The 18,856-nt window shown below is 40.7% G+C and overlaps 1 protein-coding gene across 4 annotated transcripts in view; it reads left to right on the top strand.

Annotated features, from left to right (window-relative positions):
- The window catches only part of RSPRY1 (ring finger and SPRY domain containing 1), a 45,748-nt gene that overhangs the window by 15,095 nt on the left and 11,797 nt on the right, over positions 1-18,856 (top strand). For all 4 annotated transcript variants that reach the window (XM_041766143.1, XM_041766145.1, XM_041766142.1 and 1 more), the window contains exons 3-11: positions 3,985-4,037; positions 4,718-4,830; positions 5,834-5,960; positions 6,950-7,008; positions 8,855-8,921; positions 9,332-9,463; positions 10,363-10,478; positions 11,605-11,748; positions 17,405-17,516. In XM_041766143.1, coding sequence (XP_041622077.1) covers positions 3,985-4,037; positions 4,718-4,830; positions 5,834-5,960; positions 6,950-7,008; positions 8,855-8,921; positions 9,332-9,463; positions 10,363-10,478; positions 11,605-11,748; positions 17,405-17,516 — 923 coding nt within the window. The remainder of the gene's footprint in view (positions 1-3,984; positions 4,038-4,717; positions 4,831-5,833; positions 5,961-6,949; positions 7,009-8,854; positions 8,922-9,331; positions 9,464-10,362; positions 10,479-11,604; positions 11,749-17,404; positions 17,517-18,856) is intronic.

The following is an 18,856-nucleotide window of genomic DNA, read 5'->3' as shown; positions in this document are numbered from 1 at the left end:
TAAAATTATAATGAAAAGTTGCCCTTCCCAAATAAGGCAGTAAATCACAAGCAGTGTTATTTAAGCCCATTGGAAAAACAGGTACAGAATAGGCTTTGCCATATTTTTTAAGAGTGATTAAGAGTGTGTGGGAACAAGGTAGGAGCTTTATCTCCAAGCTTTTAGAAAATACTGCATAGTATGAGTGAACTTGTTGATGAAGCACATAATTCACTTACATGAGGCAAGCAGCATACATTTGAGTAATAGTCCTTTTTATCTTAAGCCTGCGTATACTGAATTACAGCTATAACTCTTCTGAGAATGGACAAATAAGGCAGATGGAGAGCAAGTGTGACAAGACCTGCTGGTCTAATAGCAAAACAGGGTTCGGAGAGTTACAGTCTCTGTAGCTGGGTTTTCAGAAGCTAATAGAGGAGAAGAATTTCATAACCTATAAAGTTGATAGGGCTATTAAAACTAACCATGAACGTTAGGACGGCTGGGCTTCATACAAGTGTACCTAAAAAGGTGTATGCAGATGTTGCAATTACAGAGCAGTCGGCATTGACTGCTGTCCTCTTTCTTTTCTTTTCTTTTCTTTTCTTTTCTTTTCTTTTCTTTTCTTTTCTTTTCTTTTCTTTTCTAAGATTTTATTTATTTATTCATGAGAGAGAGGCAGAGACACAGGCAGAGGGAGAAGCAGGCTCCATGCAGGGAGCCTGACATGGGACTCGATCCCGGGTCTCCAGGATCAGGCCCTGGGCTGAAGACAGCACTAAACCACTGAGCCACCCCGGCTGCCCTGCTCTCCTCTTTCTGCTTGTTACTGAGGAAAGGGTGACACTAGAGCAAGAGAGTTGTTATAGGAAACACACTTTAAGTACTCTAACTTTCAAATCATTTTGAAGTTCTGTTATTTGCATTTTTTTGGTAGAAACTTGACCCTCAGATTGTCAATGGTATTAATGTTAGTTATTCTCATACGATTTGGAACAATAATTTACAGAGTCCTGATGGAAGTTTTTTCTTCACTGTGTGTGTTCTGTCTCTCTGTCATTCTGTCCTTCTCTCTGTGTTATCTCTCTTCTTGTCACTTTCATTGTCATCCTCATCTACCTTCAGCCTATGACTGAACCTAAACTGGATGGTTCCAAGTTTCCATTTCACTGTAGGAAGCCTAAGTCCTGCTGCATGGCTTTCTTCACCTTTTCTGTCACTGCAGATTTGAAGCTTGATAACACTTGTAGCTCAGATTATCATTCGTAACTTACCTTCTTTCACTGAGAGGGAATCCTGTCCAAGCTTCACTTTGTCTGTTCCATCCCTTGCACAGGTGGGGTTTTGGTCCCCATTACCTCCCACGCAGGCTGAAGGCTCCTGGTCACTTCTATCTAGTTCCAGACAGTGAGCCCTGCTGTCCTACGGCTTTAGTTCCTGCCTCCCACCAGGAATCTCTGCTCCACGTCCATTCCACAAAGAAGTTTATCTGGTTTTTTGAATGTAAGGATATGGGTGTCCTTTAAGTGCATCTGTGTAGAATTGAGGTCCTTAGAGTCCTTATTGGTCACTAACCCTGTCATATTTTATTATTTTTCCCTCCCCTAATCCCATTGTCCCCCTTGCCACCCACTATCCAAATATCAATGGGTAACCATTCTTGTGATTTTAAGCTATGTTCTCCCAATCTGCCTGCCATATATTTGTTTATGTCTGTATAGAAAGTTTATATTAGTGTTTAGTGTCTGATTTTAAAAACTTATGTAAGTGGGACGCCTGGGTAGCTCAGTGATTGAGCATCTGTCTTTGGCTCAGGTCATGATCCCCGGGTCCTGGGATCGAGTCCTACATTGGGCTCCCCGCAGGGAACCTGCTTCTCCCGCTGCCTGTATTTCTGCTTCTCTCTGTGTCTCTCACGAATAAATAAAATCTTTAAAAAACAAACTTATATAAGTGATACAATTGTAGGAATCTTTGTTTTTTAAGATTTTATTTATTTATTTACTTATTTACCTGAGAGAGAGATTGAAAGAGACAGAGTGTACAAACATGGGGAACAACAGAGGGAGAGGGAGAGGAAGAAGCAGGCTCCCCACTAAGCACGGAGTCCAGTGCGGGACTCAATCCCAGAACCCTGGGATCATGACCCTAACCCAAGGTAGAGGCTTCACTGATTGAGCCATCCAGGTGCCCCTAGTTGTATAAATCTTTGTTTTTAACTTCTCTCAACATTATGTTTGAGACTGATGTTGCTGTATGTAAACCTATAACTGCTTCTAACTCCTGCACAGAATTCCTTTGTATGCTTGAAAGTACTATATTTTGTTATCCTGTAATCTGGTGATGGCCACTTAGATTAATTCAAGGGATGCCTGGGTGGCTCAGCAGTTGAGCATCTGCCTTCGGCTCCAGGGCATGATCCCAGGATATGGGATCAAGTCCCACATTGGGCTCCCTGCAAGGAGCCTGCTTCTCCCTCTGCCTAGGTCTCTGCCTCTCTCTCTCTCTCTCTCTCTCTCTCTCTCTCTGTGTCTCATGAATAAATAAACCTTTAAAAAAAAAGTTTAATTCAAAATTTTCCTACAAATGGCACTACAGCAAACAACATCATATGCATCTATTATCTGTGTAATAGTTCTCTAGCATTGTTGGGTATATGGACATTTAATTTCATTATTACTAGATTGCTCTCTAGAAATATTTGTAATCAGTTATATCATTTAAGACAAATATTTTAAATGACAACTTTCCCTTGCTATGGAAGTGTACCAGATATGTCAAATATCCAGTACCTAATGAGTACCTGAAATGAACTTAATAATTTCCGTATCCCAAGATTTCTCGGAGGATTAAGTGATTGAAGACAATAGTTTTTATGGTTTTCTTCAGAGTAAAACAGAGAACTACAATATGTAAATAAATGTGAATATATTCCCTAAGTAATTAGATTTATCATTATTTGATGGCAAATATTTCATTCATTATGCTTTAGTTTCCCTAAAGCGCCTCCTTAAGATTCCTGGGATCATAGATTGAAAACCCACTGTAAGATATATAATGCCATTTTATTTTTATTTTTATGTTTTTTAAAGATTATTTATTTATTTATTCATGAGAGACAGAGAGGCAGAGACCCAGGCAGGGGGAGAAGCAGGCTCCATGCAGGGAGCCTGATGTGGGACTCCATTCTGGGACTCCAGGACCACACCCTGGGCTGAAGGCGGCGCTAAACCAACCGCTCAGCCACCTGGGCTGCCCTATAATGCCATTTTAGAACAATGTCTAGAATATTTTTTAAAATTTATTTGAGAGAAAGCATGAGCCAAGGGTGGGGAAGAGGGAGAAGCAGGTGCCCCACTGAGCTGGGAGCCCAACATAGAGCTCAGTCCCAGGACCCTGAGATCATGACTTGAGTCAAAGGCAGATGCTTAACCAACTGAGCCACCCTGGTGCCCCCAGTGCCTAGAATATTAAATAATTCCTCAATTAAGTTTGGTTTCTTTTTCTTCTAACACCCATTTTATGAAGTTCAAGCAAATAGTGATATTTCCCAGAAAAACACTTAAAAATGAAGATGTTTATGTAGACTCTTGCTTCCATAAATCCTCTGTTGAGATTACAATCTCTCTTCCCAGTGTTTCTTTGAGGTAAGTTGGAGGAAGACCATGTTGCCTTCCCTGGCTCGTTTCAGTCGCCATCGGCCTCTAGAGGAAAGCTCAAAGTAGTCCTCTGGCCTCTAGTTTTAGGCCAATGGTGGTCCTTTCCTATGCCCTCCCACCCATTTTATTTGTGGGCCATCACAGGTGGCAGCCTGGAAATTAGCATATGCGGTGTGTATTTATTCTTACAGAGTGGAGCTCCAGACTCTCTTCCATCTCTCTCCACATCCATGAACACGTTCATTTCTTCTTTCTCTCTCTAGACCCACACTTTGAGTTTGAATTTGAGTTAGAATTGTCATTTCTTAGTTCTTCAAGTTTGATGTCTTGACTATTTGTTTTTCAGTGATCAGGAACCTCCCTATTCAATGATTACATTGCACGAAATGGCAGAAACAGGTATTCTTAAAGTTTTCTTAAAATACTTTCTAACAAATTAATGACTATGAAGAAATGTGGCTACTTTTTTTTTTTTTTAATAAGATTCCAAAAGTACTTAACACACATGACCATGAAAAAAGCCATTAGTATATGGAAATTTTCCTGTACTGGAGTAACAATTAATAACCACTGTATACTGCATCCTGAATATGTAGCTGCACCTCTCAGTATTGATTTTATTGCACTGAAATTATTGAAAGAAATTTTTTTTTTGGCATTCTATAGATCTTTGGCCATAACTGTTTCAGAATGGGGAGAAATATTTTTGTCCCACAATTTCCTGAGTTTCATTCCGAAAGTGGAGCCAACTGCTTCAGATACTGAATCTTCTCAATAAACTCCTAAATAAGATGCTGAAACTATTTTAATAATGATTTGAGATCCCAAGACTATAGCTTCACTTTGCTCCAAATGAAGATACCTCCAAACCACCAGACTCCTATAAGTTAAGAAACTTTGGTCTACCATGATGGCTACAATTAATGACTACGTCCATGCCATTGTTAGCTGCTTAAAAGCTATAGGATGAAAGCCAAAAGTGTTTCTATTTTAATGTGAAGTCACTTTGTGTTATGTTATATATTTTTACATTTTTAAAATAGTGGCTCCATCATATAATCTTCTCGATTTGCTCTTAGATGAAGGATGGTTAGACGTTGTCCAGTCTTTAATTAGAGTTATTCCATTGGAAGATCCACTGGGACCAGCTGTTATAACATTATTGCTAGATGAATGTCCATTGCCCACTAAAGTAAGTTAATACTTGTCTTTTATGAAACTGTCACCTATGCTTTACATTTGGGGTCTGTTTCATTCGATATTGACTTCATTTATGTAAGTTTATTTTTTATTAATGAGGTGCTACACCCTCTTTCCATCAATAACTATAAAGCTTTAATTTAAAATTTAAAAAAAATCTTAAAAATGAAAGCATTTATACCTGAAATGGCAATCTGTATTTGAAATTGAAAGAGAATGTTCAGTTGCTGAGCTGATTTTCTTATCTTCCACAGAATAATTTTCTCATTACAGAATGTTTTCGTTAATATTTTCTATTAGGAGAAAAAACCGTTACACTAAAAGCATCTGTGAGTCTTAAACATATTAAAGATTGGTGTAACCTTCATTTTCCCTTATATAGAACTAAAGTATCAAACTTTCATTGCCTGAGTCCATATGTTCTATGGAATAATTTTTTACAAATTTTGGGTGCTGGCATCTTTCATTTGTTTAAGCCTCAGACATTTGGGCACAACATGGAAAAACATTATGGACAGAAGAGAAAGCCTTTGGCCTAGACACTGATGAGCTGACCTTTGCCTAAGCTTTATAAGAGGTTTTCTGTTGTAATTTGCTTCAAAACCTCTGGCAAGATTTGTTCTTGTTTGATTTTTTTAAAAAAGGAAAAAAATCATAAGTAACTTTTTATTTCAACCTCATTAAGGTGTTGTTGTTACCAATCATACTGGCATTTGGGTGGATTTAGTCTAATGATTCAAGAGTACATAGCATATTTTTGATACAACGGGTACATTTTGAATGAAATGGAATCTAGCAATTCATGTAAGAAAACTTCTAGGTTGATCAAATTAGCATTTCTCTTCAATAATGATATCATTGGGTGCATTATATCATTTTTGTATGTATGTTCATTCTGAGTTAATAGCTGGCTATAGCTTTTGTCTCAATTTCCTTGGAGGAGAAAAAAGTCTAATACATTTTATCAAATTCACTTGTTACATTTTTGTTTTTAGGATGCACTCCAGAAATTGACTGAGATTCTGAATTTAAATGGAGAAGTAGCTTGCCAGGACTCTGGTCATCCTGCCAAACACAGAAACACATCTGCAGTCCTAGGCTGTTTAGCCGAGAAACTAGCAGGTAACTGGGAACCTCTACCAAGAAAGCTCTCCAGTGGTTTGACATAAAGGGGAAGATTGCACTGCAGGACTTTAATCAAACTTGCCATACCAAAAAGGAGTGTTTCTCCCCCACCCACCACTACTACCAAAAAAAAAAAAAAAAGAGGACCAAGAACAAGTTAACTGGAAAAAAATTATTCAAAAGGCCAAAGAGATGATTGCAATCTAATATAGCTTTGAGGATTCTCAGAGACATTTAAAAGAAAAATTTTTACTTATTTGCTTTAAAATTAAGAATAAAAGACTCAATTCAGTATAATAAATATTTATATAGGTATATGTTTATGCATATAATAGATACCATAAGGCAGCCCCGGTGGCGCAGCGGTTTGGCGCCGCCTGCAGCCTGGGGTGTGATCCTGGGGACCTGGGATCGAGTCCCACGTCGGGCTCCCTGTATGGAGCCTGCTTCTCCCTCTGTCTCTTTCTCTGTCTCAATAAATAAATAAAATCTTAAAAAAAAAAAAAAAGATACCATACATGAATACACTTTTATAAAGTTTAGCCAGATACTGGAGATGTTCTAAGTCAGGGAAGAAGAAAGGAATTTTAAATTGGAGCCATTCCTAAGAAAAGAAGCAGATATTTAACTTGTTTATGAACATTACCCACTTTAGGCAATATCCAAATACAGGTGAATAGCTCAGCTAGTTAGATGGTGTATGATGGAAGAAACAACAGATTCAGAGTCAGGACACTTGGTTACTGGTCCTAGCTCTGCCATGTGTGCTCCAGGTGCACCGGCCTGACTCATTCCACTGTGGGCTCACTTGCTCAGCTGTGAAATGGGAATGGTGCCTGTCCCTGCCTCAGAGCAAGAGACTTAAATAAGAAAATAAGACAGCGTGCATGAGAGCACCTTGTCAAAGAGTTCTAAAAAGCAATTTGTACTGATGAAAAATAATATGGCCCATTTCATTATATCTCACGTTTGTTGTGTTTGTCTAGGTCCCGCAAGTATAGGCTTACTTAGCCCAGGAATACTGGAATATTTGCTGCAGTGTCTGGTAAGTAAGGCATCGAAGCCAGTTATTCTTAGTCATCTAAAAGTGTGTGTTTTTCTAAAATTGCCAGCTTAACCACTGGCACAGATTATGGAATTGGTTATAAATTTTATTTGCAGGTGCTTCCTGAGTGTTCATCTATTCCCTCTTATATTTAAAAAAAAAAATGAGAGTGGGATAGGAATTCATTACAAGCAAAAGCAGCCAAGTTGGTCTGGTTTTAAGTTTAGTCATAAGATAGCTGCTATGATGGCTTTTGTGTGCATGTCCTTAGAGTCTGCCAAATGGTAGTAGGGACCTCCACAGTGGAAACAAAATTACATGGCATTCCAAGCCAGGAAACTGTCAGGTCAGATTGCCAGTATATATAAATCTCTACTCCTTCCCTCCCCTCCTGGCTACTGCTCTTATAACTGTTGCCATAGAGTATTTGATCTATTGTCTGTGAAGCTTATGGTTTTCTGAAGTTGTGCTGTCAGATTGCCCATACTGCTGGACTGCAGACTTGTCTGGTCTATATTTCTAATAGGTATTTTTGCAGGCCAAGTGAGCATTGACCTTCAAAATCTAGAAAATACCTTATTTTTCGGTACCTATATGATATGTATGTAAAACACATTCTACTATGCTAAGCAAGCACTGTGGAGATACAAAAGTAGTATAATAGTCCTTTGCCCTCAAGAAGCTTCCTGATTAACTGAGGGAACAAAACTACCCAGACAAGACACTTAGCCTGCATTTTATGACAGGATGTGATTAAGGGCAAAATCAGGTATTTTAGACTAAGTGCCATAAGAGTTCTGAGAATGTGATGGAAAGGTGTAAGATGTGAGTGGTGAATGCTAGAGAGCTGTGGGAGACAGGCTTCCTCATGGAGTTTGGACCTTGGCTGGGTCACGTCATAAGTTAGGATTTGTCCGTGTACAATGGAGGGAAAAATGGGTTTCTTGGCTAAAGGTATCACCAGCAGAAGCCCAGAGATAGGAATGGCCATGCTCCTGGCATATTAGTGAAAATTGTCTGATCAGGAGACAGTGTTCAGAGACAGGAGGACAGGCCTGGACAGCCTGATGGAAAGGGCTCAGGGCCAGAAAAAGCAGACAGAGGGATTGAAAGCGGATATGGCAAGAAGCAGGGTGCCAAACAGGCTTTGCTATGGGGCAGGCTGGTGGTTATATGAGCTTTGCAGAACCTTTGAGCCCCAGGGAAGTAAGTAGGAATCATCTAATGTTCTAGAGCTCCTTTGCAGGCTCCAAATGGAGCTATGAGAAGGGGTGCTGATAAATGCACACACCTGTGGAAGTTAACTGTAATGGGAAGAACGCTCTCCCTCCCACTGTTAGCATTTCTGTGATTCCTTTCAGAGAACAGATTGAAAACTAAGCCATTGGTTGTTCATTTAATCATTTATCATTTCGTAACTTGGTAATGATGAATGGTTCCTTTAAGGGCTCTGAGTAAAAGTCATTCTTAGCTACAATTCTAGGTTTCCATTTGGCTTGCTTAAATGAATGTAAGAATCAGCATGGTTTTATTTCACAAAGCCCTAATATAAATGTTACTAAGTAGAATAACATAGTGCATTTAACAAAATACTTTTGAAATCTGCATATCTATAAATGGACCCCATGGCTTCAAAAAAAAATAGATTTTACGAGACTCTAACTTGGTTCCTCATTACTAACAGTATTAGCAAACAGAGATTTGAGGACTTAGATGAGTAAAACTTTAATGACTGCTCACAACAAATCTAGCACACATGACATAAGAAGAGGAAATTGCTCACTTGCTGCCTCTGCAGGGGAATGATGTTGTTTCTTTTTGTTTTTTATCTTTTGTTGTCTTTCAGAAGTTACAGTCCCACCCCACAGTCATGCTTTTTGCACTTATCGCACTGGAAAAGTTTGCACAGACAAGTAGGTATAGTGACTTCTTACACTAATGATCTTCTGTATCGGTTGTTAAAAATCTTATTTTTCTTACTTACTGAATGAGCTTTTGCTTTAAGCCCCATCAAACGTGCACATGTTCTGTTTTTGTCTGGGTAGATGCCTCAAGGCCAGTAAGATGTAATAGGGATAGAAGCTAAGAGTTTTCTCACCTAAGAATGAGAACTTGGTGACCATTGTCATTCACTTTTTATAGCTAAGAAGTTAGTGATAAGATTGCTACTTACCCGAAAACAGGTGAGGCTCTTGGGCTATGTCATTATTCTAGTTTCCAAGTTTTCTGATTGCCTCTCCTCGCTCCTACCCACCTGTTTACCTCGCCCACAAATCATCCTACTCTTTCATGGTTGCTCTAAGGTTTCTGTCTTCCCAAACAGGTGAAAATAAATTGACTATCTCTGAATCCAGTATTAGTGACCGGCTTGTCACATTGGAGTCCTGGGCTGATGATCCTGATTATCTGAAGCGTCAAGTAGGCTTCTGTGCCCAGTGGAGCTTAGACAATCTCTGTAAGTAGATAAGACATTGTCCTTTATTAAAATGCCTGCTTCTTTGTCCAAACCCATTTCTTACATAGGGTCACCATTCTTCATTTTGTAATAGCAAGTGTGATGCTTTCCTTGTAAGGGCTTACACTGTAGGTGAAGTAGCAGAAAAGTATTCTAGAGATCATCCAAATAAGAATTATATGGCACACTTCTAATTCCAGCACTCTTCTATTCAAAAACTTTTACCCTCCTTCCTGCTGCATCAGGGCCATTAATCAGATGTCAGTGTCCAATCAACTCTTCCCTCCACAAACTATTACCTCACTGTCCTGCAAGCAGGCCCCAGTCATCCCTAACTCTAGGCCTTTCCCTCACTTGGCGTTCCTTCTTTTTACCCTTCTCCCTGTCCTAAAATGGCTCTTCAAAACTCAAGATACATCTTACCTATGCCAGGAGGGCTGCTCCTGGCTTTTCTTTTTCTCCTCTAAGGGCTGCTAGAACTGACACTGTCCTACTACTAAATCCTCGCTCCCCCTCCATAGTTAGCACATGCTAAAGTATGGTCAATGTGTATATCCCTCCTCCATACCACAGCACTGTGGAGAGTTATTTTATGCACGGCCTGTATGGTGCCAGTGAAAGAATTGTTTCAAAAAAGTATAATTTGGGTTTTGTTGCATGCAGAATAAGAAATCCAGTTAACAGAAGCATAAAGCTAGCCGTGCTGTCCTAGTTGTCCTAGCTTTTGCTTGGTTGGTCCTCACATGATAGTGTGGCAGGAGGGAAAGGTTTTAAGTCTCCCTACAATTCTGCCATTTCTGAGCACCTGCACTTCTTAACTAGAATGGCAGTCAGTGAGGATGCTGGGTTTTTTCCCACAACAGCCTGCCTTACAAACATGACCACTTTTTCTTTCACAGTTTTAAAAGACAGTAGGCAGCTGACATATGAGAAAGTGGACTTGAATAGCATTAGGGCCATGCTGAACAGCAACGATGTCAGCGAGTACCTGAAGATCTCGCCTCATGGACTGGAGGTAAAACTTCCATAGATGGCACATGTGGGGGGAAATCTTTCACACCCTGGTTCCGAACAAAGAGCACTTTCTTGCAGAATACATGGAAGTTTATGTCCTGTTCTTATAGTGTTTAGAGGTAGAGGGTGCATGCAGAAAGAGGGTGTTTGGGATATTACTTACTCTTCTATATCCCACATGGTGCTATACAGATAGTAAGCACTATAATATTTGATAATTTGATTGTTTTTTTATAGCTTCAAGTTTTTATTTAAATTCCAGTTAGTTAACATACAGTGTAATAATTAGTTTCAGGTATAGAATTTATTGATTCATCACTTACATACAACACCCAGTGCTCATCATAACCAATTCCCTCTTTAATCCCCATCACCCATTTAATCCATCCCCCCTTTTCCCCCAGCAACCCTCAGTTTGTTCTCTGTAGACAATTTGATTCAAATATGTCTTTCAATCTCTGCCATCTTTTTCATCCAAAGGTTAAAAGAGGCTCTTCCTTTTTAAATCCCTGCATCACCAGTTGTATTCTGTCTTGTGCTTCCCCTCCTCCCTGTATGTTGGAGATGTTGCTGATTTTGTGGTGCAGGTTGATGAAAGCTGCTTATATGCAGGAAGGCACCATCAGGCACCAGACACCTCAAGATGAAAGAGCTGTTTGAAGAATGGCTGTAGACAGCTCTTTGATCTTACGTTATTGCCAAATGCCTGCCGTAGTTTTCTACTTTAGATTATTTTTAGGAACCCCGTCTTATACCCTTCAATGTCCTCCTCTCTGCATCCTAACAAGTACAGGTTAAGGCCATGTTGACGCATTTGCCAAAGATTCTACCGGGGGGGTAAAGCTCTGTATGTAAGTACTTCAAAAAGAAGCCAGTAACCTCATGAATGCTTACTGCAGCCATCTTTGAGGCCTTCCAAGCCTGTTAGAACTCCCTGAGAATAAAACTATAAAAGAGCCTCTTTCACTCTGTTTTGCACTTTGTGTCACTGAGGATGCATGGAGAAAGAAACGACCATCTACCAGCAACTTCAATAAGGAAGAAGACATTCCACCTCTGGGCGGTCATTTATCTTCCGTGGTCTTCAGGCATTGATGGTGGGCTGTCACATGCTTTGGTTTTGCCAGGCTCGCTGTGATGCCTCCTCTTTTGAAAGCGTGCGTTGCACCTTCTGCGTGGATGCTGGGGTATGGTACTACGAAGTCACCGTGGTCACTTCTGGTGTCATGCAGATTGGCTGGGCCACACGAGATAGCAAATTTCTCAATCATGTGAGTACCCTAGAGAACTATGTAGAGGGGGACAACAGCAGTTTTTTGGTGAGTGGGTGGAGGACATGAATTTTCCAGGTAAGTTTGCACAATAATCATTTCTTGGGCTGAATCACATGCTGCCAGATCCCTTGCAGGGCTTGCTAACCTGTTTCCAAAATAGGAAAACACAAGGAAAATTGCCCCTCAGTTTTTTTTCCCCTCGAGTTTTTTCACCTAGAGGTTAGGTGTGTCCTTTGTCTTTGTAGGCTCTCCTCCAGCCCCAGCCACACATCTCTGGCTCAGTTTTTATAATGGGATCTGTGATGACTTTTACCTCGCATTTAAGCTGTAAGAACTTTGTAGGAATTCTCTTCCTTTCATAAAGTTCTAGATGTTGGATTGACTTCATTTACTTGATTTTTACCTTGTAACTAGTAGGCACATTTGTTTTCGATATTTAGCATTTATCTTCTGTTACAGAAAGCTGTCGTGTAGGGGGAAGATGAAACCTGCTAGAGGAAGTAGGATTCAGCTACCGCTACTTGAGTATGAGAGGCTGGAGTTCCTCCCTTTCCTACAGATGTTGATTTCTTGCCAATTTATGCCCTTCCGATGCCCAGCCTGAACAGCCTCCTTGGGTTTTTTTTTTGTTTTGTTTTTGTTTTTTAAGATTTTATTCACCCATTCATGACAGACATAGAAAGAGAGGGAGAGGCAGAGACACAGGCAGAGGGAGAAACAGGCTCCACGCAGGGAACCCGATATGGGACTCGATCCCGGGTCTCTAGGATCACACCCTGGGCTGAAGGTGGTGCCGAACCGCTGGGCCACCGGGGCTGCCCTCCTTCTTGTGTTATTGCAATTTTTAAGCTGTTTGGAATTAATCCAGTTTTGATCTAGAATATTTTGTGGACACAGGATTTTTACTCTTCGAACTGGAACACCCCTTGAATTACTTTGTTAATCTAAACAATAGTCTCCCATAGGTAAGGTCCTAGGATGGGTTTTAGACGTGAACCAAACTGAGCTTGCCTGTCAGAAGCATAGTTTCAGAAGGGTCCTTTAAGCAAAGCTGTATAGCATCTTGGAACTGTGTATGGCTAAATTCCTTGTTGGAGAGACAACTGGAGGAAGAGGGCGAGTGAAGAGGTCAGATTCTTGTCCAGGATGGAGACTAGAGCCCAGTCTGTGATTGCTTTCATTGGGAAATTTCCCTGATGAAGGGCTTCCTCATTGACTGGACCTTAATTAAAACCTGGATGCGTGGGGCTTGATTGTGGCACCATAAAAGTTAGTATGTGGGTCTGGAGAACAATGCCAATTAGTCTCTTAGTTCTGACCTTAGTTCTCACCTGCTTTAAAGCAGGTAGTATCAGTTACCCTGACGGCCTGCCCCAAAGGATATCCTGAAGACAGTTTTTTAGGACTTGGGGGGGAAAAGGGGCTTCATTTCCAGAGCACTATCTTAGAGCCAGTAGTCTGATTCCCACCACAGTTTTTTTACTTTCAGAATTTCCATTTCCCAGATGAGAAAACTGAGACTGAGGGAAGGACCTAAAGAATCTCAAACTACAATTCAGGCTCCTTCCTGTTCTCTTTGCATTTGAAAATGGGAAGAATCTCAGAGAATTAGCTAGACTCTTCATTTGGATGTAAAAAAAAATTGTTCCTGGGCGGCCTGGGTGGCTGAGTGGTTTAGCACCACCTTCAGCCCAGGATGTGATCCTGGAGACCCGGGATCAAGTCCCATGTTGGGTTCCCTACATGGGGCCTGCTTCTCCTTCTACCTGTGTCTCTGCCTCTCTCTCTGTGTCTCTGCCTCTCTCTCTGTGTCTCTCCTGAATAAATAAATAAAATCTTAAAAAAAAAAAAAAATTGCTCCAGAACTAGAAGAAAGATGGATTCCTTTGGGGGGAAAGCTTTGATATAACATTTGTTTCTCTTCATTTGGCAGCAAACACACCACAGATCTATGTGTAGTATATATGATTCTGAATGACTAAAATTTTTTTTATTGATCAGTGAAGCTGGATCATTTTGTCTGGTAGATTAAACTGATTTCTCCCATATAGTTGGAGAAACTTTGGCTCCTCAAATTAAGAGGCTTAAAAAGATGTTTTCCTACTCTCTAAATTGTCTGATAGACTTTGAATTCCTTTCTTTAAAAAACAAAAAATATATATTTATCCCAATCCAAGCACAGGTTGGTTCCCTGTTAGAAATCAATGGAGTCTGCTATCTCTTTCCCCAAATGTAGGATTTTAATCATGTTGCCAAACTGAAAACTTTGCTTCAAATAGACATTGTTCTGGTAATTCTGAATCTTTGTGCCTGTATAGACAGGGTGTGGTTTTATGGAATAAGTCATCCCTAGAAATACCCAGTTTCTAAATACTTGAGGTTTATTCACAGTGCCTCTTGCTTACTTGAGGTTTCTTCACAGTGCCTCTTGCTTTAACTCTTACTGCTTGGGCTTCAGTGTTTAAAGTGTCAGACTCAGAGACAAAGCATTAAAATGAGAATCTTAACGGTAGTCCTTGTTCAGGTCACCCACAGAATAGCTTATCTTGTTGTGTTGTGTATTTTTATGGAGGTTTCGGTGGAGCAAATCTTTAAGGGTGCATCTTAAGTTATCTGAAATACCTTTTGCCCTCTCGTGAGCATCTACCACGTGACAAATCTTTTATATGCTATCTCTAATCTTTTCAAGAATTTGAACACCTGGGGGAAAGGTGTTCTCCCCATTTAAAGATGAGAAGAGTGAAGGACGCCTGAGTGGCCCAGTGATTGAGCATTTGCCTTTGGCTCAGGGAATGATCCCGGATTCCTGGGATGGAGTCCCACATCAGGCTCTCTGCATGGATCCTGCTTCTCCTCCCTCTGCTTGTATCTCTGCCTCTCTTTCTGTGTCTCTTATGAATGAATAAATAAAATCTTTAAAAAAAAAAAAAAAAAAAAGGCCAGGATGCCAACGCTTCTGCCACAAATCAGTCCTAACCATCCCTTTATGTGGGGTCACTCATACCATACTGGGTGTCTATTAGAACAATCCAGTTGGCCAACCTACCCTTCCACCTCCAGAGCAGGAGGCAGGACCCTGTATCTTCATTACATTACATAAAACAGGAAGCAGTTAGGATGCTGGACAGCAGAAAAAAGGATCGTGTCACCACATGGACGAGGGTTCAAAATATTTTGTGAATGACAGTTATGGATAAAACTTTGTTTTTAATAATGTTTCCATGACTAAAATATATGTAATATATGTGACCATAAACAAGCAGATCAAAATTATCACTCCCAAGTACTAAGTTAGCTACCCTGTCCTCTCATTTACCTGTCTCAGCCAGCAGAAACCATAGTTAGCCCTGCTGGAAATGTTTTCAGGTTGACAGAGGGTATAGTACATCTAGATTGTTCTCTGAGATGTCAGCTCAAAGGAATTTTTAAAGTGCATCTCTGCTTGGCAGAAACACCTACTTCTTAGTCTGTAGAGATCTGTGGTTGAAATTAATAGAGCTCCACCTTTGTCCCACGGTGAAATTTATCAAGATATGGAAGACATTGCATGGTGAGGTCTGCTATTAACCAATTCTTGTGGCTAGGAATCTTCTAGAAATTTCTATCAATTGTTCCATTGAGGACTTCCTAGGACATTAGAAAGTAAAGGTAGAAAAGAATTGTCTTTTGCCTATATCCAACACCCATAAAATAAAAAATAAGTTTTTTACTTGTTCAGGCTTTGAAGGAAGCAAGGTGTTCTAAGTAAACTGATGAATTTCTTCTCTGCCTACAGACAGGAAGATGCAAATTTATTTAAGTCCTGAATAGTCTGCATAGGGACGCCTGGGTGGCTCAGCAGTTGAGCGTCTGCCTTCGGCTCAGGGGGTAATCCTGGGGTTCCGGAATCGAGTTCTACATCGGGTTCCTTGCATGGAGCCTGCTTCTCCCTCTGCCTATGTCTCTGCCTCTCTCTGTGTCTCTCATGAATAAACAAAATTTTAAAAAAATAGTCTGCATGATGCATTTATAACAGCTAGTTCAGAAGCTTCTCTTTGGAGAACACTCATCAGAATTCAGTATATTGTAGTGCAAGGAACATGTTCGAGCCTTTTTTCCAATTGATCTCCTCACTGGAGCATCTGGCTGGCTCAGTCAATAGAGCATGCAAGTCAATCTCAGGGTCATAAATTCAAGCCCCATGTTGAGCGTGGAGCCCACCAAAAAAAAAGTGGATTTGATCTCCTCACCACATTGTTTATCCCCATAGAACAAACAGACCAGGAGCGCCTGGGTGGCTCAGTGGTTGAGCATCTGCCTTTGGCTCAGGTCATGATCCCGGGGTCCTGGGATCAAGTCCTGCATCAGGCTCCCCACAGGGAGCCTGCTTCTCCCTCTGCCTATGTCTCTGCCTCTCTCTTGTGTGTCTCTCATGAATAAATAAATAAAATCTTTAAAAAAAAAGGAGGAGGGGGAGGGCAGCCCCGGTGGCTCAGCGGTTTAGCACCACCTTCAGTCCAGGGCCTGATCCTGGAGACCCGGGATCGAGTCCCACGTCGGGCTCCCTGCATTGAGCCTGGTTCTCTTCCTCTGCCTGCCCCTCTCTCTCTCCCTCTCTCTCTCTCTATCTCTCTCTCTCTCTCTCTCAAATAAATAAATAAATAAATAAAATATTTAAATACAAATTTTAAAAAGGGACACCTGGGTGGCTCAGTGGTTGAGCGTCTGCCTTCAGCTCAGGGTGTGATCCCAGGATCTGGGATCAAGTCCTGTACTGGGGCTGTCTGCAAGGAGCCTGCTTCTCCCCCCTCTGTCTATGTCTCTCTCTCTCTCTCTCTCTCTCTCTCTCTCTCTCTCTCTGTGTTTGTCATGAATAAATAAATCTTCAAAAAAAGAAAAGAAAAGAAAGAACAAGCAGACCATCACCAGGACCTGAGATCTTGCTTGGATTTGGCCCACATTTTCAATTCTTTTCTCCACTAACAATCTTTCACCTTTGGCCTTTGAAGGAAGATAGCAATTGTCTGATATGCATGCTGCTTCTGTTCTATTTTTTCATAAGCACTTAATTTAATATCCCTCCACCCTTTTAACAATAAAATAACTTAAAAGGTAATCAAAAGAAGCTGCCAAGGACCTATATAATGCTCCAGTTGAGCCTACCTCAGAATAGCTATTAGCTGATTATCCACTATAACCTTTCTCTTGTCTCCAATTTTGACATCTCTGAGCATGTGGTTCTTGTGAAGTCTACTACATGCAAGAAAGGTGTTTGCCCAACTGCAATGAAGTGGAAAGCACACTGGTCTTGGAATCAGAAGATTCCAGTGTCCAGACTTTCTGAGTAATGATTTGTCCTTGGGCAACATGGTTGACCCCTCGGAGCCTTTATTTCCCCTTAAAAGTGGAGTCTGATGGCACCAGCCTCAAAATGTTAGTGATTCAGTGAACTAACAAATGTGAAAACTTGGGAGATATTTGTTGGTAAAGCCATTATCTAGTCACAGAGAACCAGGGCACATCAGAATTTAGTATCTTCTAAGAACCATAGGCTCCCTTCATCCAAAAAGCTTCAAATTCCAGCCACCAGATTAATGGTTACAAAGACACACCATCTTTTCCCTGAACACAGCAGGCAGAGCTTGCTAATTTTCTGGGCCCTGTCTCCCTCCAGGAAGGCTACGGCATTGGGGACGATGAATACTCCTGTGCATACGATGGCTGCCGGCAGCTGATTTGGTACAATGCCAGAAGTAAGCCTCACCTACACCCGTGCTGGAAAGAAGGTATTCATTCCTCTCTGTCATGAATTTATCGACTAGATTAAGATCTGGTTATGATGAGGCATCTATTATGTTAGGCCTTAAAATATTTTAATGGAAAAAGATTTTATGTGAAAAAGGGATATGAGCCTTTGTATTCCCTGTCATGGATGTGACCAGTATTCTGATAAGTTCACCTCTGGTGGGGCCCTTCCTTTAGCAAAATCATTTCAGATTATAAAATCCTTAATTTAGGGGGGGAAATGATAAGATTAATATGAGTGCCATTTTATTGAACTCACAACCCCAAGATCAAGAGTAGCACACTCCACTGACTGAGCTAGGCAGGTATCCCTCTGGGTACATGTTTTGAATCACAGCATCCAGGGAAATACTGAGGATGCTGAAATTGTAATGCCAGTAAAATGAAGATTTTTCAGAGTAAATATGGCTGGGGAAAAGGCACTCTTCTGCCACATTCTGGGCCCTTCTAGAGAAGCTTTTAAGGACCACTTGAGAACTTTAAGCCTTAAACATACCTGCCCAGCTTCCATTCTCCAGACCTCAGGCTTGGGATGCTGCAGGAGGCGCATACTGCCAGGACTGTCAATCATGGCTCTAGGATTTTAGCAGGAATATATTTTATCAACTTATGGTCTCTTTTGACCCAGTCAGTGTTCATTCCATCCATTTTGCAGTATCCAATGCCTTAGACCCATGAAAACAATTTATTAAGGAAAGATTCAAGCAGCAAAGTTACAGTCATACAATTTGTTAAAGGGTTTAAGATTGTTGAATCTTTTTATCCCCAACTAAACACAGTGAAAACAGGCTTCCCCCTGCTATGGCACCATTGCACTGGAGGATAGTATTCTTGGGAGGCCTTCTAATGGTCCTACTTCATTTTGAAGATGTAGAGACATATGGTAGGGGATAGAACCTCTGGAAGGATTTTACCCTCAGCATGGAACAATATTGGGGAAAGAACTCCACTCCTCTAAGCATCTCTGTCTGTTTCCTACACCAATAGCATTATGGATGTCAACTGACTTTAAAGGCATGCTAAGAGAACAGGAATCTGACCACTGCTGTGAGGGGATGGCTCCACCTAATTAGCTCAAATGATAGTGTGGGAAAAGAGAAACCTGAAAAGCCAATATAAGCCCTCATTTTAACAGCTGGCAGGTTCTTAAAGGAACATAAAAGCTCTCCATTTAGCAGACCTGAAGATGGAAGCACTGTCTACAAAGACTGCCTCACTTGTGTTTTTAATAATTTTGAAAAGGATTACTGAAGTAATACACTTAGCATAAAAATTTGAAAAATAAGAGAAAAGCAAACTGAAAATCCCTTATAATTTTTTT

Source organism: Vulpes lagopus, chromosome 8, assembly GCF_018345385.1.
Source record: "Vulpes lagopus strain Blue_001 chromosome 8, ASM1834538v1, whole genome shotgun sequence".
In the NCBI taxonomy this organism is placed as follows: domain Eukaryota; kingdom Metazoa; phylum Chordata; class Mammalia; order Carnivora; family Canidae; genus Vulpes; species Vulpes lagopus.
This window is presented reverse-complemented; position numbering and strand designations above follow the sequence as displayed.